Genomic DNA, 27,821 nt, shown 5'->3' on the forward strand with positions numbered 1-27,821 from the left:
TTCTTGGTAAACCTCAATATATGTAATGCTCTTAAAGATCATAATAATATATATTATTATTACTTTTTTATTTTCCAGCTCCGAGTTTTCAAGTTGGCAAAATCTTGGCCAACATTGAATATGCTGATAAAGATCATTGGCAACTCAGTGGGGGCTCTGGGTAACCTCACCTTGGTGTTGGCCATCATTGTCTTCATTTTTGCTGTGGTCGGCATGCAGCTCTTTGGTAAGAGCTACAAAGATTGTGTCTGCAAGATCTCTACCAGCTGTGAGCTCCCACGCTGGCACATGAATGACTTCTTCCACTCCTTCCTAATTGTCTTCCGCGTGCTGTGTGGAGAGTGGATAGAAACCATGTGGGACTGCATGGAGGTCGCTGGTCAAGCCATGTGCCTTACTGTCTTCATGATGGTCATGGTGATTGGAAACTTGGTGGTATGTACCATTTAAGATATGTGTTTCAGAAATAGATGAAGGGTGTAATAGAATGGTGACCATCTTGTTAAAAACAACAAAAAAATACAATTAATAATTGATAAAGTCTCTAGCCTTGGATATGCATACAGTCTTACTGACAGCACTACAATATAGCAGTGACCCTACAGTTTTTATATTCAAATCCACTTTGTCAATCATTTCATCACATTTATTATATGAATTTTAATAGAGTAGAACATTGAAGCCAGGCCTAGAGGATATGCTGGGAACATTTTACAATTTCAGAAAAAAAGGGAGGGAGAAGTATGAAAAATAACTTTATTTTTTCCCCTTTCTTATCTTAGTCTTTTGTTAAAAGTAATCTTTAACAATAAATGCCAAAGGAAAACAAACGAAAGTAAGTGGATTTGTACAGTGGATGGGAAATGACTGTAAGCCATGGCAGGCCAGAAGCTCCTGTTTTGTTCTGTGGGGCCAGGAGTCTACCATGTGGTGTGCTCATCTTTCTTCTCCCCCGCAAAGGTCTCAAACAGCTTAGATGGGAGGCTGAACGCGATGACTGGTCCTAATTTTTGCTATTCAGCCATCTTTCTTGATCTTGCTCTCTGACTTCATATATTCCAGACTGTTCAATGGATTTGTAATAAACTTCCAAGATGAAGGAAAATTTCTTCCTCATTGTCTGCCTGAAATCTTGGCTTGTGTTCATCCTATTAAACAAAAAATACGCTCCAAAAATGCCCAAGAGTTCAACTACTAAAACTCCTTTAAAGATCTTCTTTGCCAGTGGTTCCATAGTGTGAGCCATCCTGAGGTGCTCGAAAAATAACTTTAAGGGAAACTTAATCTTACCTGCCAGTATAGGACAAAAGATGGTGTCCTTAAGTATTCATAGTGATTTTACCATTTCCTTGCCTCTTCAGGGCATATAGCATTCAATCACTCTGTATCATATGGCAGGTGCATTAGCCAACCTAGGTTAATCAGTTCTCTAATGGTTCTAGTCAAAATAAGGGTGGGCTAATGATGCCTGAGATTACCCACATGGAGTAACTGATCAATTCTTCTAAGTTTGAAACATTAATGACTCTTTACAGTATAGAAAAATTTAATATATTCTAAAAGATATGTATATATATTAAGTGTCAGTTTTATGGAAATATTAAAGATTATTTAAAAATAGTTCTCCAGGGATGCCTGGGTGGCTGAGCTGTTGAGCATCTGCCTTCGGCTCAGAGCATGATCCTGGAGTCCTGGAATCGAGTCCCACGTCAGGCTCCCTGCATCATGGAGCCTGCTTCTCCCTCTGCCTGTCTCTCTCTCTCTCTCTCTCTCTCTCTGTCTCTCATGAATAATAAAATCTTTAAAAAACAAAAAACAGTTCTCCTACTTAATCAATAGTGGAGTCTGAGAAATATAATAGGTCGAGAAAAATGTCAGTGTTAAGATTCTCATTCTGGATCATCATGATTATTTTTTAAATTAATATCTAACTCAATATCTGCTTATCAAAAAGAAACTATAGAATTTATTTAAGTGTGTAAGTGTAAACACTAATGATTTTTAAGGTTAGAACTCTTATACATATTTCAATCTGTTTTCTTATAATCATACAATTTTAAACATAGCTGAACCTTAGGTAAACTCATTCAACTTCTTCATTCTATAAGTGGGAGAATGTGAGACCAACAAAAATCATGTCTGCCCAAGGATGCAGAGTATAGTAACTACTGAGCCAGATCACAAATTGAGATTACCCAACTTCTAATTACTATGCTATGGTGTTTCTTTCTTATCTAGCTGTTAGAACTTAGAGTTTCCTCTACATTTCGAGGAATAAGTAATTTCATTCTGCTATTCTTTACATTGGGGTAAAATTATAATCATGTCTGTTTTTTTTGTTTGTTTGTTTGTTTGTTTGTTTTTTTAGTATATGTGCTGCCGAAGCGAGCACAATCATGTCTGTTTTATTTTTAAGGTCCTGAACCTCTTTCTGGCCTTGCTACTGAGCTCATTTAGTGCAGACAATCTTGCAGCCACGGATGATGATAATGAAATGAACAATCTCCAAATAGCTGTGGACAGGATGCACAAGGGAGTAGCTTACGTGAAGAGAAAAATATATGAGTTCATTCAACAATCCTTTGTTAGGAAACAAAAGATTTTGGATGAAATTAAACCACTTGATGATCTAAACAATAAGAAAGACAGTTGTATGTCCAATCATACAACAGAAATTGGAAAAGATCTTGACTATCTTAAAGACGTGAATGGAACCACAAGTGGAATAGGAACCGGCAGCAGTGTTGAAAAATACATTATTGATGAAAGCGATTACATGTCATTCATAAACAATCCCAGTCTTACTGTGACTGTACCAATCGCTGTAGGAGAGTCTGACTTTGAAAATTTAAACACAGAGGACTTCAGCAGTGAATCGGATCTGGAAGAAAGCAAAGAGGTAAGATTTTATAGATGTTGGTAGGTATAAATTTATATGTATATACAGTTATTATTGCCTATCTATAAATATATACATGTATATTACTGCCTTGGGTAAATCAGATTTGTGTAATGAGATGGGGTGAGAAAGAGTGCAGAGATATAATGGTCGGAAGATCCTCATCACATTTTATATGTCCACAGATAATGGATTCGGGGGGGAAATGATCGATTATTTTTGTAAAACATTGTATAATTTTTTTCAGGATTTTAATTTGAGTATTATTTCCATTCAAATTCTGTTTATTAAAGTTTTGAGTTTTACTAAAGAACCAGTGGAAGCTCATTTTTTAAAAGTGATCTTTATTTTTACAAAGTTGGGTCTAAGGTATTGTTAAATTTGGCAATATTTTTGTCTAGTCTGATTTTTTTTGTCTTGAATCTTCAGATTTGCATCTGATAGTTTGATGAAGACTAATAGTTACCACAGGCTCTGATGAATTTAAAAAAGAAACTTTTTAAACAAAGAAACTTTTATTACAAAGACCATCCATTACAAATACTTTTCTGCAAAAAATTTACGTGATTTATATTGTTTTCATCTGTATTGTTCAGGGCTAACAGAAAGACTGATCTTTTATTAAAGAGTGATTATCCACTGAACCACTAGAGGCAGTTCTATTTCTTCATACTCTTTATTTTATATCTTGGATTATCATTGTATTAATCGAAAATTTAAATGTTAGGGTAGTAGAAACTTTAGAGACAATCTAATGCAGTTTTTCTCAGATTATGAGTCATGACCCAGTAGGAGTTGATAACCCAATTTATTGTACCAGTAATTTTTTAAGTTGTAATTAAACAGAATTGATGATACCAAAGCACATTGCATAATGTAGAGAATACTGAATGACACTTGGGCTGCCTATGCTGAACTCAGATGCGCTGCTTTTCTAATCAGAATACAAGGACTAGGTCCATGGGGGGGGGGGGGACACCTAAGGTGCCGAATTCTTAAATGTGAGAAACACTGTTTCAGCTCTTTAAAAGTAGTGATCATGAGACTTCTGGACCCTAGACAGAATGGATGGCTTCTTTTCGGGTTCCCCAAAATAGAAGACAGAGTATAGGTAATAAACAACTCATCTTCTAGGCTCATATTTCTCACCAAGTATCATAACATTTTGTTCCAACTTATATGCATAATGTCTCTCCTTTTCTATTGTGACATGCTTGAATATGTTTGGTACAAAGTAGCCACCCAGATTAAATTTTTCCATCTCATTTAACTCTGTTTAATAGAACCATTTTGAAGGATTCTCATTATCACACTTGCTCTGATGAGAGCACACTTGAAAATAGTTTTATTTATGATTCAGACTCTTGGATTTTTCTCTTGATTCAATCTAATATTGTGTTAGATTTTGTTGTTTTTTTCTTTATTAGACATTTCCCTTGTCAATTTGTGTTGGGCTTCTAGGATAGTAATTATCTCATCTTTTTTCACAAGAATTGCTATTGAAATGCAATTGTATCTCAATCAGGTGAATTTTTATATTAAATACTGAAACTTCTATTCATCCTCATTACATTTCAGTTTCTTTCATTCATTTTAAATTGGCTTTCTATAAATATTCTTTTATGAATTGTCATATTGTCACAAATTTTCTGGCACTTTAGTTCGCCATTTATTTCGTCCCTCTTGGTCAGAAATAAACCCGTATAAAATTGTTTCTCCTCATTGCTTCCTTAGTCTTATATTCTAATCTCTTCAAAACAAGGCACAATTTAGAAGATGCTCTTTTTAGTGGAATTAAACTGATGGCAGATGCCTCAAAAAGGAAGATTCTTTATTCTAAGTTAGGAATGCAGCCTATAGTATATTTAAAGTAATCTCACCATTTTGGTTCTTTCTGTTCTAGCCTTTATTCTTTTGCCTACCTTCATTTATTCAGCAGTTACCATGTACCAGAGATTGTACTAGATAATGGAGGATACAAATGAGCCATAGTTTTACATATATGTATGGTAATTATCACGTGTGATAATTATCATATATATGTATATATTTGAGTTTGGGGGAGTCAAAAGTTATATGCTGATTTTTGACTGCACAGGGAGTGAGCACCCTTAACCTCTGTATTGTTCAAGAAACAACTCTACATATATTTGGATTTTAGAAAGATGACTCTTAACCTTTAACTATGAATTTATATGTTGAGACATACTTTATTGATTCACATGTTACCTGCCATGGGCTCTATTAGACCTGTTCCATTTGAATATGTTAATGTTTCTGTTCCTAGACTTCAATAATGAGCCTTATCTATAATGGATCATTATTGAAATTATATTAATGCCTTGGGTTAAAGTTATAAATGGCCATTGTTTATTATCCATTTTCTAAGCATTTGTTTTTAGACATGTAAGCTCACAATTATAATGTTGTTCAGAATAGATTATTCTCTGGAGCCAGACAATGTGTTATACGATTCCATTTTAGCTACATACCACATGGCCTTACCTGACTATCCAGTCCTCAATTCTCATCTCAAAAATAGGTATAATATTATCTATTTCATACTTTCTGTGGAGTATTAAATGAGACAATAAACGTGAAGGAGTTAGCATAGTTCCTGACAAATGATATTCAATAAATTGTCATTATTATTATTATTACTAATAGCACTTCCAAAACTCTATTCCAGTGTCTTGTAAGAATTACTAGTAACATATTCCATTGTTAGTCCTTTTGTGTTGTTTGCTTTCTGCAATAAATTGCTTTACATGTTTATCCGGGAAAGTGATAGATTTTGTATTTTCTGTTTAATTTTTAAATTGCCTCATTAAATTCTTGATAATGGTAGACTCCTTAAAAAAAAAAGTGGGAAACTTTTTTTCCTAAAGATCATTCCAGTCAGAGATAATAAATATAGAAAAATCTAGAGAAGTTACACAACAGGATGTGTTTAGACACCATAATAGTTTGGTGTTTCTGGGAGATGAATCTACAGGAGTTGTACAAGGAGCAGACTCCCTCAGTTTCCAGGACATGAAGACCAGACTGCAAATGAAGAGACATATAAAATGCATACCTGTATTTGTTTTGCCTCTCCAATAAGGTGCATACTTATGCATCACTGTCCTGCATTCCAGGACAAATTTGCGGGCAATCTTTCTATACTTGTCCCATGCTTGTCCCTAGATGCAGAAAAGGCATAGCATGGGTCACATTCATCACTTCTATAAGTCCCAGCAGACCTCAACCCACAAAATACATTCAAATAACCTAAGGAATTGCTTTTAAAACCGCAAAGTTTCTTGACTCACTCAGCAGTCAAGAATAATGGATCAACTAGAAATACGTGTTTCCACTGGAAATTAATAATAAAGAACAGTGACTTAGACTTTGAAGATTATGAAGAACTTTAAAAACAAGGCAAAATTGCTGAGACTACACAAAAAGCAATATAAAATCATATCTCTCCCCGATTAAAAAAATACGTTTCTTTGGTTATGGATTGTATTTTATATAATTTTGGTCTTCTGAGGCACCCACTGCAATGCTGGGCACAAATCTGTGCTCAATAACTTTTTGAGTTTTGGTTGACTTGTTTGGATAACTAGACTAAACGTCTAGTGGCCTTAGCTATACTGCAAGCAAATCATTAACTTTACATTATCCTGTTTCCTAATTTGTAAAAGGAAGACAACTGTCCTCTGGTGCTTATGGGAATATTATGAGGATCTAAAAGCTATTTAGAAGTTAAAAGTGCTCAAAAACATAAGGTGATAACAGCACAATTACTACTATAATTCTGTCTGCATCAATACTTTTTAAATGAATTGAGTTGTTAAACTTAATACCTTTTTGGAATAAAAACAAGACATTACTATACTAGTTAGGGAAAAACTCATTGTTTAGTCAGCCCTAGAATGAGTGAAAATGCCATTTGGATCTTTGTAATTCAGGTCATGCTAATAACAGATATCATTTGTTGAGAGCTTACCATGGGAAAACACTGTTTGTAGGGTTTTACATGTATCATCTCACTCAATCTTCATACCAAGAGATAGATATTATTCCAATATTACAGATAAGGACATTGAATGCAGAGTTTAAATAGCTTGCCACTGTCATACAAATGGTAGGCACTGATCCTGGACTCGAATCCAGGCATTTGGTGACACAGTCTATGTTTTTAACTATTAAATCTAAATAAATATAAATATATTTATAAATCTAAATAAACTATTAAATCTAAATAACTATTAAATCTATTTAACTAAATCTCCTTAACATTGTCTGATAAAATATTTTCTCTGCCAGTACTTTAAAAGTAATGATATTGCTTATTGAAAAACTAAGAATAGGTGTCCATTGTAGAGTTGTCATGACTCCCAATACTTCTTCAGTGGGCTTAGGGTAATGGCATAACCACCGGTGTCTGAGTCCTCTGTCTCAGTCCTGGAGGGTCCTTTTCCTTCTGCACTGGCCTGCATGTTACAGCCATCTGCTTCCGCCTCGCACACTGATCTACAGAGGTCTAATTCCAATTATAGAGCATTAGTTCTCTTAGACTATGGTTACCCCAAGCTGTGTTTTAGGAAGATACGCTTCTAAATTTAATGCCACCTGAAAGAATCTTTCAAACCATTTGGAAGCACTTCTGTAGTTGCCTCATTAGCTTATGAAGTCTTTGAGAATAGGTGAAACACTAACCAGGTCTTACTCACTTTAAGGCCACAGTGAGTACAAAATGTTTATTAAATGAATAAATAAATGGGTAATGAACATTTACTTCCAGACCCTCACTGGCCCTCTCAGATGAACATCTATGTTAAAGTAATATTTATTTGATGCTTTGTGGATATTCTTTCATTTAGTACTTTTACCTTTACTATATTTGAGTTAAAGAACATATGACAATTCCCAACCAAAGCATATACTGCTTATCAGACTGAATTTATACTACCACGGAAAGGCCTCCAGTGAATGCCTTACGTGGGCAATGCTCAGTTTTTAAATGTGGGGATTAGTCCATTTCATTTGCCACAGTATAGCCCACATTCACCATCATGCCTAGCATAGAGTAGGTGTCCAGTAAATACATGTTAAATAAAGAAATAAGTGTTGGAAGTCTCTGGTCAATCTTGAATCAAAATAGATATATACCAAGATTTTTGCAAATATCCCAATTCAAGAACATCGTGATAACATAATTTTCCCCCTAGAAAAGCATCACACAACATATCTGAGGACATCAAAGATCTCTGGGAGATAAATGTGTGTGCCCCCAGCTGTTCTTTCTGTTCAGTCTCTTCACAAATCCTTGTGGTCTCTGATGCAGCAGCTATTGTCTCCATCCCGTATTACACTTTCTCCTTCAGAAGCCCTTACCACAAACTTATATAAATGGAGAAGATTCCTGTCCTAAAATAAAACAAAATCATGTAAATTTTAAATGTTCCTTTGATCTCATCTCTTCCTTAAGTTTCTCTCCTTGAATTCATTGCCAATCTTCCTTAAAAGATAGATTAGATTATATTCACTGCCTTCCCATTTTCCACTGCTCGGTCACCTTCAAACATCTCCTTTCTGGTTTCTTCCTCTACATTTCTCTCTGTCAAAAATTATTGATGTTCTCGTATTTGCCAAGTTCAGTGACCCTATATCACTTGTCTGCAATATTTCCTAATTCTTTAAGCTCTGCATTCCCTGGCTTCCAGAAATCCATGAGACTTTCCTCCCAATCACATAAGCTCTCAAATAGCTTATAAGAAGGCCGGATTCATTCTCAACTTCTCTAATCGGAAGGCCCTCATCAAATTTACTGCCAAGTCCTGTCGATTTTTTCCCCTAAATCTATCCCCAACCTTGGCCTCCCACTTCCTGTCCTATTATTTCATCTGTATCACTACAATTACCATCTGAAACACATTTCCATGGGAGGAAAAAAGGCAGTCTTGAACATATCATGAGCAATTAGACAGTCTTGATCAGACTCTTTTCATCAGTCTAATTCCCCATGACTCAGGTCAGTTCTAGTCACATAGTTCCATGAAGTTTATGTCTTTGGACTCCCTCATTTCTTGTTAGAAGTTATCTTCTTCTCCTCGCCACTCTGCAAAATTTAACAAAACAAAATGACCTTTGAATCAACATGCAAGACTCTGTCCATGTATTCACTCAATAAAGATATATTGCTGCTTTGTTGCTCACTATATCAAACAACTCGTAATTCTGGAAAGCCCTCTGAATTTCCCCCAAGTAGAATGACTAGCTGCATAACTAACTCTATTTATCTGTTGTGTATCTGTCTATCCTACTTCCCAAACTTGTGAGCAACTCGAGAACAAGCACTGTGGTCATTTGTACCTTTGTACTTCTAGTAACTTGCATAGTACCTGGCACAAATGAGGTGTTGGATCGGTGTTAATTAGCATTATGTTAGTTAATTACATGTTTCATGAATACCTACATTTTTATCGGTTATTCCTTCTGAAAGTATACAGATGAATAAATCAAGCAAGACTATGCCTAAGTAAAACTATGTAAGCAGTTTGCTTTTGGATGCAGCTTCTTCTCTGGGGAGGGAGCAGGAAGGAGAGAGAGAGGAGAAAAGAAAACACTCAGAATTTTCATATAATTGCCTGACAGATGTTCAGGAACAGATGTAGAGTCCCATCCGAACATTGGTTGGATGTGTTCCTTCCAGCTCTTTCCTATTTCCTTGTCCTGAGCTATAGTGTGTCAGGGCCATGCTCTTTAATGAGATGGCAACTATTCTATGTGAAGAGTGCTACCATCTAACCAGTGGATACCCAAACTTCCTCTTCCTTATATCTAAATGATTACCAGGTGCCACCAACTCTATGCATCTTTGTCTACTCTGCATCCCCACCAGCACACACAACATCAGACCTCCATCATCTCTCAGACTTAACTGCTGCAACAAATGTTCCCTCTCACTAGTCTAGTCTGCTTATAATAAGTAGTTTTTCTAAAAGGCAAATCTGGTCATAACTCCCCTTTCTTTCTAACCTTTCAGGAGTTGCCCCTTGCTTTCAGTTTATACTACATGCCTAAGAGTCCCTGCAAAAAATGACCATTATGGATCTTTCCAGCCTCACATAGTAGTACTCTCCACCTCTCTGCATCCAAGTACACTGATGTTTTGTTTCCTAAAACTGCCCATGCTTTGTCAGGTTCTTATCCTTATACCTGTTCTTTCCATCTTGCATACTCTTACATTATCCTCTTCACCTGGCCCACCGCCACCCAACTCATCCTTCTGGTGTCAAATGTTACTTTCTTCTACCCTGCCCTTCTTAGACTTAGAGGTGCTCTCAAGATACCCTAAACTAACCCAATCACAGTGTGTGGCAGTCATTTGCTTATCTGTATCTTCCTTCTGATTGTGAACACATGAGGGCAGGTACGAGGTCTATGATATTCACTGTTTCATTTTTCAGGTCCTGATCTTGTTGTATATGGACTGATATTTTTGGTATTTGAAAAGGTCAAATATTTGCAGTTATACAAATTACACACTATATAATAGTGTTATGAAATTTATAACCATTTATTGGGTAAGCACATGCCAGGCACTTTCCATGTGTTATCTTGTTTGATCCTTACAACAATCATGTTACATAAGGATCATTTTACAAATTAGAAACTAAAGCTTAAGGAGGTGGAGATAATTCCAAAAAGTCCATAAAACCACTAATTATGATTGAAACTCAAGCTTGTGTGACTTAAAACTCTTATCCTTTTCATTATAGTTGTTACATGGTTCCTCCAGCCAGTAGACACTTGTTAAATATTTGTTAAATATGTTTTAATTTATCATGAAAAATTAATGTCAAAAGAACTCTAGAGCAAGCAAAATGACTTTAACAAGGAAAATTCTCAATTGATTTACAACCTTGATTTCTAGCTTGGGAATTATAAATGCAATTTTGCAGAATTTTTTTGCTATTTTTAATTTATTTGCATTATAATAATTTTCTATTGGTCCAATATATTATTAGATATTCTATTTCTGTTCTTTTATATCTAATACTCAATACAAAATTCATATTTGACGTATTTTAAAGCAGAATTCAGAATATATTAGAACTATATTCCTTTCCTCCACCTTCCCTTCTACCTTGGTGAAGTGTCTAATACTGGATTTCACAATTGATAAGACAAGTTAATATTTAGTAAAAGGGAATAATGCACTGAAACTTCCCTTTCAACCCACAGCTAGAAGTCATCTGGGTATTAGGGATGATGTGGGAATTAATGAGTTAATATTTGACTTTTCCAGCTGCTTTATAGAAATGTTAAATTTCTATACAGTGTATTTTTCTTTGATATTATATTGTTGCTTTGTTGAGAGTCTTTAATAGGGGTCATTTAAATTTTTAATATACTAGTGTACACAAAAAATATTTACTAATGCATAGTGTACACAATGAAATATTAATACTAATATTTTTTATGTAGAGCATCTCATTTATGTATGATTTAAGATGATATATATGTACATATGTATTTGTGTATATATATATAAAACAATATAAAATGCCCACTTTTAAAGTAATACATGCCTAGCTTTAAAAATAAGTGTTTTTGGGGTGCCTGGATGGCTCAGTCATTTAAGCATCTAACTCTTGATTTCGCTCAAGTCATGATTTCAGAGCTCTGAGATCAAGTTCTGTGTCAGGCTCTGCGCTCAGCTCAGAATCTGCTTCAGATTTTTTCTTACCCTCTGCCCCTCCCCCCACTCATACTGCCTCTCTTTCTTTCTAAAATAAATAAATAAATCTTTAAAAATAAGTACTTCTTCAAAAATAAATATATATATATATACATATATACAAACACATGTATTCTGTATCCTCTTGACCCTAAATGCCAAGTTTATATTTTAATACACTTATCACTTATTATAAATTGAACTCCTATTAAACCCTATAAGTAAGCTTCCTGTAACAAACCAAGTCTAAAATAAAAGTGTAAACATCCTAATCAAGTCAGAGAACAAGAAAAACCATTTAATCATCTACTCTTTAAAAATATCATGGAGTATTTTATTTGCTGTGCTTTGTTTTGCTTCGCCCTCAAGGTCAAAATCATTTGCTATAGTAGAGAACATTTTTAAAAAGCAAGAAATGTTGCATAAATCCACTGAGAAGGAAAAATGCTCTTACCATCAGTGTGTAGTTATTAAGTGGTTATTGAATGCCCTGGTGTACAGGCAAAGTGGATGCTTTAGATATGCTGTGGTCCCTGCACTCTTTCAGCTCACTTATTAAGTCAGCCTGCCAAAAATACACTATAGGTCAGGGTAAAATTTAGAGAGTCATGTGTGAACATACACATATTTGCAAATGAACTAGCTCATTGGTAAATTAAAATTTGATTAATGGCTTAATAAACATGAAAATTGGATTTTTAAAATAGTCTATTGCTCTCAAAAATTGAGAACTAGATGCTTTATTATTTGGATGGTGAATTTCAAAATAAGATTAAATTTGAATTTAAAAACCAAAAAGGAAAAATTAATTGGCCTTATTGGTTTTTAAATAAGTAAAAGTACTTGTTTGAGAATGTTCTAGTTTGGCTGTTATCCAATTTTTTAAGTATTTTATTAGAGATGTATTCTTGCCACACATCTAAAACTTCTTCCTTCCCTCTTTGAGTAATTGTATTATTACTTCAATGAAAGAAAGAACTCAGAGACACATCATCTTTGATTTTTAAAAATGAAAAATATAAGACTATATTGATAAAAATATATAAAAATGGTTGTGAGAGTTTTACATTTACATTCTTTTAGAATGTGATAAAACAAAGAAAAATTAAATAGGGACATTGATCACTTGGTAATATAAGTAATAAAAGTAAATGTCATGGATTATATATCTTAAAATGTATACATGTAGAGAATTCTTATTTATGTATATATTTACATAAATTAAAAATATACTAGACAGCTAAGTAAAACTCAATAAATTTGTAGTAAAAGAGTTATTGGGTTATTATCTAATCACAATACAGTTAAACTAGAAGTTAATAGTAAAATGACAGAAAAAATTCTAGCCATTTGAAAATTAAGAAATCCCCTCCTAAACAAATATTGGATTAAGGACCAGATAAAATACATAAATAGCTATTTGGAAAATAACATTTTCTGTCAGAATCTGTGGAATAGGACCAAGCAGTCATTGAGAGTCTTAATATGGACAAGAATGATCAAGAAAGCATGAGGGGCACCTGGGTGGCTCAGTCAGTTAAGCTGCTGACTTCTGCTCCTGTCATGACCTCAGGGTCCTGCAAGGGAGCCCCATGCCCAAACCTGGTCTGAGCCCCACATGGGGTTCCATCCTCAGCTCTCCACCTCATGCTGTCTTTCTCTCAAATAAATAAATAAAATCTTAAAAAAGAAGAATTAATGAAAGAATATGATAAAAATACTTAGTTTGATAAATTGGAAATTAAACAAAATGAAGAGACTATAAGTAGAGAAATTAATGAATTATCAACGTGGCAGATGATATTAAGATAGCAGGTGATTCTTAGAAAAGAAATGAACTTTACTCATAGCCAGTAAAGTTGGTGGATCCTGAGCTTTGGATGATAACTGCATTCCCAGCCAACACCCTAACTTCATCCCAGTGAGACCCTAGTACAGAATGTGACTATGTAGTGCCAGACTTCTGACCTATAGAAACTCCAAATAATAAATTGGTATTGTTTTAAGCTGCTAAATTTGTACAATTTGATACACAGCAGTAGAGAACTACTATTTGGCAAATATTATATATTAAGGAGACTCAAATGACTTTCTGTTTATAAATTGCAATTGCAGTTTGGTAAGAACATAAACAGGGGCACCTGGGTGGTTCAGCGATTGAGCATCTGCCTTTGACTCAGGTCATGATCCTGGGGTCCTGGGATTGAGTCCACATCGGGCTCTCCAGGGAGCCTGCTTCTCCCTCTGCCTCCTCTCTGTGTGTTATGAATAAATAAATAAAACATTTAAAAAAAAAAAAAAAGAAGAAGAACACAACACTCCAGTAGAGAAATGGGCAAAAGTCAGGGACAATTGACAGAAGAAAAAACATAATTGAAATGAAGCTTAAGAATTGTTAACCTTAATTTTAATAAATTAAATTAACCATAAAGTACTTTGTACTTTTCACTTTGGCCACTAAAGAAAAAAAAAGGCAGTGAAGGAATAGGAAAAAACCCAGATAAATAATACATTATGCTGATAAAGGGTTTCTATGAGACAGAGACTTAACACAAATTTCAGAATATAGCATCCTCAAACAAATGTTTAATGATTAATTGAATATTGCACATAGAGCTAGTAGAGAAATTAACTTAAAAGCCCAGTTATATGTGAGTGGTTTCTCTGTTTCCAAGGTAGGAGTAGCTATTACTCTTGCTTGTCCCATCATTGGCCAAAGATGATCATGGGATTTTTCTAGATATAGATTTTTCTAGATATAGATCATGGGATTTTTCTAAAAATCATGGGATTTTTCCAGCAATCATACCCACCTGAGCTCTTATTGCCTTATCTCTTCCTGGGTTCAGGTTTGTCCCTACATTGGTTTCTTATCATTTTCAATATCAGTATCTCTCTTATATCATTTCAAATCCTAAAAGACTGTGAGTTGTAGAACATTACAACAAGAACATGGGAACATGGGAGATCATCCCTTCATTTTACATATAAGAGACTAGCCCAAATAATTATGTGGACAAAACCATACAGAAAGCGAGAGGTTGAACCAGGGCAGATTTCTTCCCATAATTATTAATGGTTTTCTTTCCACTGTGATGGCTGGGGCCAGGAGAGGGTGAAAGATAGGGTTGTCAGTGACTCACAGATAATGAATCCTAAAAAAGTAGTTAAATGCCAGAGAAATGATGGAGAGTCTTTGTAGATTTTAGTAGGAAGGTGATTTGTGTTAAAACATCACACCAGCTTTTGGTGGCAGATGGATTGAAGAAAGGTTCAACTGGAGGCCATAGGCTTCTAAAAATTCTTGGAATAATCAGTTGAGAAATGCTGAGAGTGACAGATGTGGCTTGACTGTAAACTAGCCTAAACCTGCCTACTTCATCTGTGGATAAACTTACAACATGACAACAGTTCATGCATATTTTCTGCATGCATACAAACACATAAAACAACTATGAATAATTGGTACAGTGTTATGTGGTAATGAAATATGCGCAGAAGCAACAAGTTCAATTAAAAAAGAGTTTTAAAGTTAGACATTTTGAACCCTAGCTTATTGACCTATTAACTGTTTATGTTTGCCAGGTCAGATTTGCCAGTTGTACCATCTAGGTCCACTTTTCAAACCTGAATGTGAAGTTCTCTAGGGTCAATTTTAATTTTAATCCTTATAAGCTTCTAATAAAAATCTTGAGAATAATTTATAAAAATCCTTGTTGCCGCCCATGAATGGCCTGGGCACACTTCAGCTCAGTCATTTCTGCATCTGTTTTATTTTGTTTGTTTTTCTTTTCTCTCCCACACTAATACTCATTTGTTTACATCACGTGTAAACTCCTGGAAAAAGCAGTGACATTTCTTTCTGGTTATGGTAGTTTTTTGTTTTGATTTTAAACAGAAATGAACAAAATTTAATTTTTTTTTCATTTTAGATAATACTTAAATATTAAGAAAGCCAAAATTTTAAAATTCAAAATGTGTTGGTTAGGTTTTTCTAAACATTATATTTATATAATGATTCTGATTTTACCGTTCCAAGAACAGTTGCCCAGGAGGAAGGAAAGGCTGCCTGTCATAGGTCATAGTGTCTGGGGCTTGTGCTGTCTTCTCAGGCTGGGTGCCCCACAGCAGAGCAAAGAATTGAAGTGAAGAAGCCAGGGTGCCTTCCCCTTCTCTCTCCCCTGCTCCATTTTGTTTTTATTTGAAGCATTTTTGAAAAACAAATGAAAAATTAGATTTGGATATAAAAAGCTAGATGACTACCCAGTCCAGAACTGGGTTTCATTGGAGAAGCCCTGGCACAGACAGGATGTGAATTGCTCCTCATCTATAGGGACACTGTGACAGAAGTCAAAGTCGCACATAAATGTCACTAAATGTCACTTGGGACCTCTGAGCAAAAGCATAGCTAGCATCAGCTCTGTAAAATGAGGGGATTTAACCAGTCTGTCACAGGGCATCTGGTCCAGAAAGCTCGCTCTGGAGCTCCACCCGTCAGGGCAGGGGGCACTCGCCCTCTCTACTAAGGCAGATGCGCAAAGGGCCACCTATCACACTGTGGCGTGGTTAGGGTAGTTAATCTGGAGTAGACTAACTGGCCTGCACCCACCTGTCTGTAGTTTGATCTTGCTGACATTCACTTATCACTGTATCTGATGTTGTCCTGACTTGAAATTTGGAGCAAGTTTCCCTGACTAGTATGAGAATCAGGGTCTACCCTGCTGCGATATGGCTTACCAGGCTTTCTTTGCAATATGTTGATTTTGGAAGTTGTTTAAGCCAAATATGGAGAGTAACTTTTAAAATCTAATTTGTAATCGTGTCCCACTCCTGAGAGGTGTGCAAATTTCTCCTAGATCCCAGATATTATAAACTGCCTCATTTTGAAAAATGATAGGTACCTACATCAAATGTTGCTTGAGGCCTCTTGTTCTTTTTTTTTTTTTTTAAGATTTTATTTATTTATTCGTGAGAGACACAGAGAGGCAGAGACACAGACAGAGGGAGAAGCAGGCTCCATGAAGGGAGCCTGATGTGGGACTCGATCCCGGGACTCTGGGATCACACGCTGGGCCGAAGGCAAACGCTCGACTGCTGAGCTACCCAGGCGTCCCTAGGCCTCTTGTTCTAACAGGTGTTCCATTGTTGGCAGTTCTGCACCCTCTCTTTGGCCTGAGCCATACCTATAATTTCAACTGTGATTTCCAGTTTAGGTTGTTTTCAAAAAGGATTGAGATTTTCAGAACCTTATAAAACCCGAATTTAGCATCCTTCCAGAAATGCATGTCCCCATTCCCCTCCTTTTTTTTTTTTAGCAATTCATGCCTGATTTTATAACAAGTTTTTTGTGTGTGTATGTATATGTGTGGGGGATTTTTATTTATTAAATGTATACAATGATTTCAACTTAGTTTTTATGGACACAACAAGACTTTCTTTTCATTCATTTTATCAAATTATGTAAGCGTAAATTACATAATTACAATAATTTAAAGTGGCACAATGATTTGAAAACAAATATAACTTATTCTTGATAAGCAAACAGCTCACCTGGTGAAAGCAGCAATGCACAGGTGTGACAGTGTAGCTAATTACCTGATCAACTTTAGCACACCGATCAACTGTAGCACACCGAGCACATCGGTCATTGTGTCTCACAGACAAAATGCCAACCATTGTTAATGTGGTAAGTCAATTAGAATACAGGTAGGTTAGATAAAGCAATATGTGCCCAAAAGATTGTGCAGATAAAGTGGTGAAGGGGGTTTAGATGAGGCAGCAATTATTATTCTGACACGATAATGGGCAAAAATAACTACTATGAGCAACAGCCAGAGAACATTAGGAAGTTCACCTTGGCTAAAGCACAACTTCTGTGAAGGACAGATTTGGGAAATTTGGTTGGAGTGCTAAGTTGGAGACAAAAAGCTTCATCTGGCAAGAATATATAAAACAGAGGTATTCATTCACCAAGTATTTATTGGGCATCTAGCGCAGAATAGGCTTTGTGGCCCACAAAGTTCCAGAATTAGGTGAGGCTAGAATGAGGGCAATAATTATTAAGTATAACTCTCCAAAGAAGTGACAAGAATGAACAGAAAGCCCACAGGAATTTGGAAGATGAGACTGAGAGAAGGGTTATTACAAAGGTAAAATTTAACAAATCTGACTTTCAATTACAGTCAATATTAGAAAAGCATTAAGAATAAAGGAGAGTTTGAGTCTGTTTGCTCGAAGAATGATATTGCAAACAACCAGCCTCAAACATGGTTAAAGGAGTAGGTTAGGATAGAAAAAAAAAGTCATGACTTTAATTGAGAGCATTTGAGTTTGAGTAACATTAGGCATGCTTCTACTTTCTTACAGTATTCCAGGCTGACTGTAGAATATACTTATATTGCTTGAGAAGTGTTTGCAAATTAATTTGTAAGCATGTATAGGATCACTTGTCTATACCTAGTAACTGGTAACATATTACAAAATTGGGTTGTAAAACAAGAATAGCTGATTTTAAAGAATATTCTTAAGAATAAAGTTTGATATATTGGCAATAGCACTCTTATCTATAGAAAATCTGAACCAGTTAGACCTGGAGTAACTCTGTGCATTAAAAAAAAAAAAAAGCTAGCAATTTATTTTATCATCATCCGGGCAAGACACATCAGAGGAGGATATTCAGGGAGGCAATGAGGAGGCATTTGATAAAAATTAATTTCATATCATTTTAGATTCACATCTTTTTACCTTAATACAGTTGCTGATTGGAAATTTGAAATCTAGATGACTAATAATGGCATTTACTAATGGGTATGAAGTTTGATATGGAGGCTGATATTTGGCACCATGTGTGAAGAACTGTGATATGCAAAAGGTGGATTTGTCCAAATTTTAAAAAGACTTTTCAATATTACTTTAAAAAATTTCCCTGTAACCAGGTGTTCCATGTAAGTGATGAATCACTGAATTCTACTCCTGAAACCACTAATACCCTAGATACTAACTCACTAAAATGTAAATAAAAACTCAAAACAAACAAAAACAACCAAAATTTCCCTGTGAGTTGAAGTAATACTGTATAACAAAGGGTTTTATTACTGCTTGTGCTTAACTTATTATTGTGACATTTGCTTTATAGCAAGTATATAATTAGATTGGCAAAATTACTGTAAACAGAAATTAAATGGAACTCATGTCTACAGCTACCAAAGAGCTGGCTTGCTGTAGCTGATGAAATAATTTCCATGAAGATACTGAATATTTGTATTACATAAAATGGCGTAATTAGTTTGTGGTGTGTATAAGTGTTTTTGTTTTTTGTTTTTCACTTCAAATTGTAGATTCTCTTCACCTGTTAGGCTAATCTTGCCACATTTTTCAATGAATTATTTTCAGTTTTAAATTGATGGGAAAATTATAAGTGTGATTGCACAGAAGACAGAGCATGGAGTTTGGGCTCAGGAGTAATTCTCTCAAATCTTGCTTTGCTCATTTACTAGTTATATGATGTTAGACAAATTCTTAACCTATCTAGGCCTTAGTTCCCTTATCTACAAAATGAGAACAATTAATTTTCCTCCCCCCTCACCTTCTCTCTGGGCCTTCTCTAAGTGGTTTGCTTAGTACATGTTCCTGATGGCCATCTGTAACTTCATAACATAACAATTTGGTTTCATACTAACATTGTGAATAATGGCAAGGAGACAACAGACAATTTTCTTATTTCCTTTTCTTATTCAACCTGTCCTTTGCTCTAAACTTAAAATCTCTTCACTTCAAGGAGAATCCAAAAAATCAATTCATAGTACTAATCCTTTCTTTCTAGACTATTCATTACTGAAATTAAAGTGACTGACTTTTTATGTCCACCTCATGCACAGAAACTCAATGAAAGCAGTAGCTCCTCTGAAGGCAGCACTGTAGACATTGGTGCACCTGCAGAAGAACAGCCTATAGTGGAACCGGAGGAAACCCTTGAACCTGAGGCCTGTTTCACTGAAGGTAAAGGCAGTGACCCTCACGTTAATCTTCCATTTATAGAGTGCAGGTTTTTTTTAACTGTTGATCACCCAAGATGGACCATTCATAATAGAATAAATATACCCATTTAATTCAGCTGATAACTTTTTGTTTATTACTTTATGATAACTCTTCTCTTTCTGTTTTGAACTATTATATGTATCTTTACTGTCTTTTTTCTTCCCTCTCTTCCTTCCTTCCCTTCCTCCCTTTTCTTCTAGCATACATGACTTTTTCTTTTTTCTCTTTTCTTTTTGTTTTCTGGGTTTGTTTTGTTTTTGTTTTTGCCTTGAGGTAGGTTTCCTGGGTTTATATCTTTTCTCGAAAACAAGAATGTAAGGTTCTTGGCGGCAAGGTCCAGGTCCCATACTTTTTTCTTTTTGCCTTAAAAAAATGTATTTGTATCCTCCATGGTGTTTGCAAAGGTAGTCACAGATATCTGTGGATTTAATTCTTATGTTTGAGTGAGTAAAAGCAGTATAAGGAAAGCAATGAGAAATCTAAGCAGGGCCAACCAATCACATCTTAGTGGACTAAATTAATTTTGAAAATTATGTGAGCTCTTCTAGAAACACCTCAAAAAATAAAACAGTAACAAACCCAGTTGGGGGATATCTACATTATTATTCTATAATCTCTTCAAAAGGGAAGTTTTCTATTTATCACTAATATTCGTTTTGAACTCCTCTACTAGTGTCACTTCAACAGAGTGCAATAAGATGACATAGGACAAGGCAAAGCTACTTTACATTTGTTTGTACTTTTCAAAGTTCTTTCTTGGACAATATGACCCGGGGCAGAAAAACCAGGAAACTGTTTAAGGAGGCTGAATAATTTTCAGTTTTCACAACCTCACACAGCTAATGAATGTGCTTTTACTACTCCAGCTTAGAGAGTTACCCTAGCAAGACGGAGATGATAATTGTAGTAAAAAGATCAATCAGGGACATGCTAAAGAATATTACTGAGGCAACAGAAGTTACTTCATCTACTCCTCTTTGAACATTATACTTGCAGGCTGTGTACAAAGATTTAAATGTTGTCAAATCAGTGTGGAAGAAGGGAGAGGAAAACAATGGTGGAACCTGAGAAGAACATGTTTCCGAATAGTTGAACATAACTGGTTTGAGACCTTCATTGTTTTCATGATTCTCCTTAGTAGTGGTGCACTGGTAAGTGAATATTAAGTAAAAGTGGTACAATATTAAGTTTAAGATAATCTAATACTGATGACTTTTTAATTCTTTCTATTGCACTGTTTTAGTACCCAATGCATTCTTTCCGAAGCCCTCATCCTACATCCATTTTCATTTTCATGGTATCAGCCATAACCTCTGTTTGATAAACCTCATTTATCTCTACTTAAGACTCCTTCCTTAAATATGTGTGCATCTCTGTATCCAACAATCCCTCCATCCATCCATCTACCCACTTAGCACCTGTCCACCCACCCACTCTTCTACCTGTCTCCAACACATTTTTCATTGCCTACCCCCACATCCCATCTTCCAAATTATAGATTTAATGTTTTAACTACATACTTCTGGATTTATTTCTACTATTACAATTTCTAATAAACTCTTAATTTTTGCTTACTTGTAAGTAACCTATGAAAATTTGTCCCTCCAGCTTATTCATTATAACCAAAGAATACAAATATTCAATTACTCATATTTTAACAAGAAAGTAAGCATGGCAACTCAATGTAGTTAATAGAAGTCCTGTGATGGACTTCTGAGTTCTGACGAATATTGTGTCTGAATGGTATTATCATTTGTTTATGGACAGCCAATAAGTCCTTAGGGACCACTTCTCTGTCCCTTTTTAATTGTGTCCACTATTTTTATGCTACTCAGGAAACAAAGGAATATTGGTAACAAAAAATATTGGGCAGCATGCCTAAGTGATTCATTTAAAGATCACTTTTTCTTTATATGAAGATGGCTTTTATAACAAATTAATTTATATTTATATGAAAATCACTTATAAAAATATAAAGCATAACATAGGTAACATTTTAGAAAAACACTGACACAAATAGAATACTTAAGCCATAGGGTAGATAGATGAGAGATAAAATGAGCTTGTCTGATTGATACACACTCACTTAAGTTTATAACTTAGGTTTATAATTGGAACATAAGTCTTTATTTTCCTGCATATTTTCTAATGACATAAATTTTCTCTGCATGCCTCTTTATACAAGAGATAATCTGCCCCTGAAACAAATGTGAGACTCAGATGTTAAGTATAAAGAAAAGTTCATATTAGAAGAACAATATCACAATCTAAATGAAAAGTATTTTCATCCTATCATCATTGTCATAGCATAGCTCTGCTGAGAAATCTAAACTATCAACAAAATGAAGGGGAGAGAAGGAGACAAATGAGCCCCACTCTGTAATAAAATTGGGCAATGTGATAATCGATTACAATTTCTGCTTTATGAAAAACATAAACCTTCACTTTTTATTTCTTCAATCTTCCTATTATGGCAAAAAATCAACAGGAAGAAGCAAAAGAAATGAAACAAAAGAAATAAATAACTTCAAGTTGGGGTAGCACCATCTGGATATAGCATCAAGAACTGTTTCCTAAACAAGTCAAATTAATGAGAATTATGCTTTTACCTCTTTCTTCTGGCTATAACATCAATGGAGAGTAACTTTCCCCTGGTTCATTAAAAGATCTTTGAGAGGAAAAAAATCTTAAAAACAGCAATAGTTACTACCCCTCTGCCCTCCTAGTCCAATGGAATGTCATATGTATACATATAAAATCTGGGAAAAAATATATGATCAGAAACATAGCCTAGACTGTAATAGTTTTAGAAAGCTTAAAATATATAACTTTTCTTTACAGGCATTTGAAGACATATATATTGATCAGCGAAAGACAATTAAGACAATGTTGGAATATGCTGACAAGGTTTTCACTTACATTTTCATTCTGGAAATGCTTCTAAAATGGGTGGCATATGGCTATCAAACATATTTCACCAATGCCTGGTGTTGGCTAGACTTCTTAATTGTTGATGTAAGTATCCTCCCTATCTTTGCCTCATATTCACAGTAATTTGTCTTATCTGTATTCATTCTAGAACAGTGAATCTCTGACCAGTATGCTGAGTTGACAGGATATGCTACTTAATAGACGCTAAACTAATTCACTGAATGATAGTGTTGTAGTAAACCATTGGCTTAGTACTGGTTTAGCACAGGGGGTGGGGAGGTTATCTAGGATAAAAAACAGAGAACACAGCAGTTTGTAGAGAAAGTGGTGAAATAGGGTATGTTGCTTAAATCCCTTATATTGCGAATCAGACAGACACACGCTCACATCCCAGTCCCATGACTGATTGGTTGTGTGCCAGTGAGTGAATTACCTGGCTCTTGAATCTGTAAAAAGATATTAGTACACACGGTATTGAAGGCTCTCAGTAAACAGTGATGATGGTAGGAGCTACTGTCATTTTTAAAAAATTCTCTTTGATCTACTCAAAGTTTTAAAGGGTGAGTTTAAAGAGTAGATTACAGAGATTATTATCCATTAGAGGCAGTGAAGTGTACTGAGTGTAGGGAAAAACTCTGGTTGGTGCAGCTGCAGGAGTTTCCCGAGATGTAGACTCCATTTGCAGCAAGCCCATAATAGGTCAAACAGCCCTTCCCAGAAGTTACATGTCCAAGAAAAATTAATAATATTTCATCTACCACAAACCAGGTGGTTGCCTTCGAGATTTCTTAAACAAAATATTTCATGCTATCAATTTACTGTAATTTCAGCTGCAGGAAAATGTGTCTTTTTTTTTTTTTTTAATTATTTATGATAGTCACACACAGAGAGAGAGGGGCAGAGACATAGGTAGAGGGAGAAGCAGGCTCCATGCACCGGGAGCCCGATGTGGGATTTGATCCCGGGTCTCCAGGATCGCGCCCCGGGCCAAAGGCAGGCGCTAAACCGCTGCACCACCCGGGATCCCGGCAAGTTTTATCTCCAAAAGATAATAGATAATAATTCAGCAAGACCACACAGGTTTATTGTGGAATGTATTTCTAGAGCTCAGAGTCATGCATGTTATATTTCCTGAATTCTGAATAAAGGCAAAGCCAGAGCTATTTGAAAAGCTTAATGACGTTATTATGAAATGGTCAATTGAGAAAAACCTCAAAAGTAGAATAGCTTCATCATTACAAAAGAAAAAATTTCCGACATTGAGGTTTCATTAGAAGTTATATTTCAAAAAAAAAAGTTATATTTCAACTCTTCATAATTTTTCACACTACATTTTTTTTCACACTACATTTTAAATCTAAATATAATCAAACCCTTTTGAAACCATGAGCTTGGCTTTTCTCTACTATGCTTATTCATGTCTAAATTTTTAATGAAAAAATGATGATTTTTTTATTGTTATAAGTTGAGTTTTTTAGTTATTAGATTATAAACACTTTATTTTAATTATTTTTATTGAAGTATAATTAGCATGCAATGTCACATTAGTTTCAGGTATGCAACAAAGTAAATTCAATAGTCTGAAATATATTAAGAAAATAATTCTATATAGATCTTGTTATTTTGCAATAATCATTTTTTTCAATGTTCTATTTTAATTATTTCATAAGGATCAGTGTATCTTTTTTAAAAAACAAAAAAATTATAGCACATTGCAAGTAATATAAAAAGTATATTTAAACATAAGGCAACTTAATATACTTAAAAATAGAAAATTTTGCAAAAATAGTATCCAGTATATATGAAACTGTCCAATACTAGTTCTTTTTCAAACCAAAGAAATTGTAGCTCTGGATATGGAGTTTTGGTACGTTCTTTAGCTAGAGACTTAGACACCTAACATTTTTGTTTCTTAGTTCTCTCTTATTTCATAAAAATTAAGTAAATGCATTGATTTATTTTCATGGCAAATACTTATTGATTATCCATTTTCAGCCAGATAGTATGACAGAAGCTGTAAGTTAGTACAGAAAAATTTGGGACGCCTGTGTGGCTCAGTGGTTGAGCGTCTGCCTTTGGCTAGGGCGTTGATCCCGGGTCTGGGGATCGAGTCCCGTATTGGGCTCCCAGCAAGGAGCCTGCTTCTCCCTCTGCCTATGTCTCTGTTTCTCTCTGTGTGTCTCTCGTGAATAAATAAATAAAAATCTTTAAAAAAAGAAAAAGAAAGAAAAATTTGAGTAATTTTCATGATGGAATTATTTATTAGGTTACATTGTTTACATCTGAATAAACTAGAGAAAAAACAGAGGTTAGCAAGAAAAAAGCACACCTTCAAAAATCAACTATGAAATCAATGTGCCAAGTTATTAATTTTTGAGAGTACCAACTATAATTAGTTGAACATACAATGCAGGACTAAGATTTCTTGCTTTCTCTGGTATAATAGCAGCTTTTGTATTTTATCTACTGGCCATCCAAAGTTCTAAATTCACTTAATAAAATAAAGAAGGATAACCAATTACCTTTTCTTATACCTGAATTTCTTCCTTTTTTTAAAAATTAATTTTTATCTAGTTTTTCTATCTAATTGCTCTACTGATAAATTAGTTTAACAATTAATAAATTACATAGCATTTAAGGTTTTTATTCTACTACCTTTGACATCCTGAAAACTACATTTTTTTACATCAAGCTGAAAATACTTCCTTAAATTTTAAAAGCTTTACTGAAAATATACAACCATTTTTCTTCTGAGTAATTATAAGAAAAAATCGTATTTATTATATTATATAGTAAATTGTATGATGATTTTATTTATTTACTTATTTATTGGTGCAGGTTTCATTGGTCAGTTTAACAGCAAACGCCTTGGGTTACTCAGAACTTGGTGCCATCAAATCTCTCAGGACACTAAGAGCTCTGAGACCCCTAAGAGCCTTATCGCGATTTGAAGGGATGAGGGTAAGGAAAATGAAAGAACCTGAAGTATTACATATAGTAAAAATTAAATTCATTAAACTAAACTTTATAAGAGGAAAACCCATGCATGCAAAAGGAATGGCAAATCCTTGCAAAGTTGCTACTTTATCATTTTATCTGTTGCATATTTACTTCTGTGTGATATGCAAGAGAATTTAGGCCTCCCTTGAAATGATATAATATCATTTATCTGCTGTGCTTATTAAAATGACTTTATTTCCTAATCCACCTTGGGAGTTTCCTTACCAACCTGTATACAAAAAACAACAACAACAACAACAACAACAACAACAAAAACAGATGCACCACTAAAGTACTATGTGTAATGATAGGATAATAATCCACTGAAGTGAAGTCTACATTATATGCTTCTCATTGTGATGACCTAAATTGTACTTAATGAGTTTTATTGAAAATAATGTGACTCACACATTGCCTAAGAGGAAAGGAAAACAATTTTTAAATGTCAAAATTTTGTCTGTATAATGCCAAAGTTTGCATTATTTGAATATGCTCAAAGGTAGCTATTAAATATTGACTGAATTTTAAACTTTTTTTTAAAGTTGTTTAATATAGCCTCAATTTATAACTGCATTAATCTTTTTAATTTATGTAAATAGTAGTACTAACTTAAAGATTATGTGGAAATCCACACAATTTTTCATGACAATAAAGCATTTATAATATAATGAACAGAAAATGTAATTTTGACTCATTACCATAGATAATTCATAAATTAAGCATAACTCAAATTTCACTTGAGTCACAGAAAATTTTATACTCTTCCTTTCAAGGAAATATTCAGCTATCCCTATGATTCATTACAGATTATAAATGTTGCCATTACTGAGTTATTATTTTCCATGCCTTTTAAAATGCATGAAGCATTGATATATAAGATGTATAACATTAAAAAATTAGCTCCTTTTAAAAAAAAAAGTCAAAATTTCTTTTACCAAAGCAAAGCTGCTGAATTAAGTGTGATTCCAATAGAAAAACATTGCTTTTTTAAAAAAAAAAAATGCTTAAGGTTTAGTCGCTTATAGAAACTAAGCTGTATTGAAGACTTCCAATTACATCTTGTAGGTTGTTCATAGCCTTACGTGTTCCTTTAAAATAAGATTTATTTTAAATGTCACTTTAAGAACATGAGACTTGTCTTTAGTTTCCCTAACATATATAGAAAATTTTTTCCTCATTAGAAACAATTTAACACAATATAATGCAGTCTTATTTTATTTCTCACAGAGATCTTCACATTTTTACTAAAATGTTAAAGGAAATTCTCTCCAGGGTATGTAAAAATTAAGTTTATTTTCCAATTAAAATGTTACTTTCTTTTGTTTCAGACAGGCAGTTTCAGTTTTTGAGAAAAATATTATTTTTGTACATTCTACTTGAAAACATATTACCTGAATCAAAGTAATACCTTTTAAACATCTTCTGAAATCTGAACGATGCTAAGTATTTAAAGCTGTTATAAACGTTTCAAATTTAACCTTTTGAAAATGTATTAAATCCACAATTGAGATGGCCAGATATCCCCATGCTTAACACTTTATTTCCATAATGACGTTGGTCTCGTGGGTCTACCTTTGATTTTTACAGAAATAACCTTATCTGTTATTATTGATCAGTAATGCTTTTTATATTATAAAGAGAGATTAACTTTTGCAACTGAGAATTTTAAAAATAAACTCTTTATTGATGCTAATAGGAGGTGAACTCATCTTTAAATTATAGGATTTATGAATATGGTTTCTTGCCTCATAGTGACAGCATATATACAACCGTAAAATGGCTGATCATTTCAAGAGGTGTTTGGCATTGTAGAGACAAAATAACCTAATTATTGACTCTATTTTTGTATTTTTAGTGTTTGAATTTTTTACTTTCTTAAAAATGTAAACATAGATGATGGTGAGGTTAGAGATGATAATGATGACTATCATTGGGAAGTGATATTTGAATATATGCAGAAACTCTCATTTTATTCTTTTCACTAGCAGCATAAAATCACAATAGCTGTGTCAGAGTGTAAATCGAGCACTCATTCTATTTTTGTTGATTTGTCACTTTTTCAAGCATGTGCTTTTATGCAACATAACCAAATAAAGCATGTTATGTAGTGCCTGATAAGAAGTTAGAAAGTGATAAGTTATCATCCCATTGCACTTTATGTTTTGCATGTTCTATGCACATTTCTGGCTGACAGCTTTTAAACATTTATTGTATTTCAAATTT

At 34.2% G+C, this 27,821-nt stretch overlaps 2 protein-coding genes across 8 annotated transcripts in view; one reads left to right on the forward strand and one right to left on the reverse strand.

Moving 5' to 3' along the window:
• The window catches only part of LOC140624199 (sodium channel protein type 1 subunit alpha), a 140,141-nt gene that overhangs the window by 93,324 nt on the left and 18,996 nt on the right, over positions 1-27,821 (forward strand). For all 7 annotated transcript variants that reach the window (XM_072810926.1, XM_072810928.1, XM_072810927.1 and 4 more), the window contains 6 exons: positions 79-435; positions 2,417-2,899; positions 19,508-19,628; positions 20,664-20,818; positions 22,509-22,682; positions 25,437-25,559. In XM_072810926.1, the coding sequence (XP_072667027.1) occupies positions 79-435; positions 2,417-2,899; positions 19,508-19,628; positions 20,664-20,818; positions 22,509-22,682; positions 25,437-25,559 (1,413 nt within the window). The remainder of the gene's footprint in view (positions 1-78; positions 436-2,416; positions 2,900-19,507; positions 19,629-20,663; positions 20,819-22,508; positions 22,683-25,436; positions 25,560-27,821) is intronic.
• Positions 848-1,246, reverse strand: LOC140624368 (protein CEBPZOS-like). The gene has a single exon (XM_072811173.1). It carries the CDS (start codon positions 1,244-1,246, stop codon positions 1,004-1,006), a length of 243 nt encoding a protein of 80 aa, XP_072667274.1. The 3' UTR covers positions 848-1,003.

Source organism: Canis lupus, chromosome 34 (genome assembly GCF_048164855.1).
Source record: "Canis lupus baileyi chromosome 34, mCanLup2.hap1, whole genome shotgun sequence".
Classification (NCBI taxonomy): domain Eukaryota; kingdom Metazoa; phylum Chordata; class Mammalia; order Carnivora; family Canidae; genus Canis; species Canis lupus.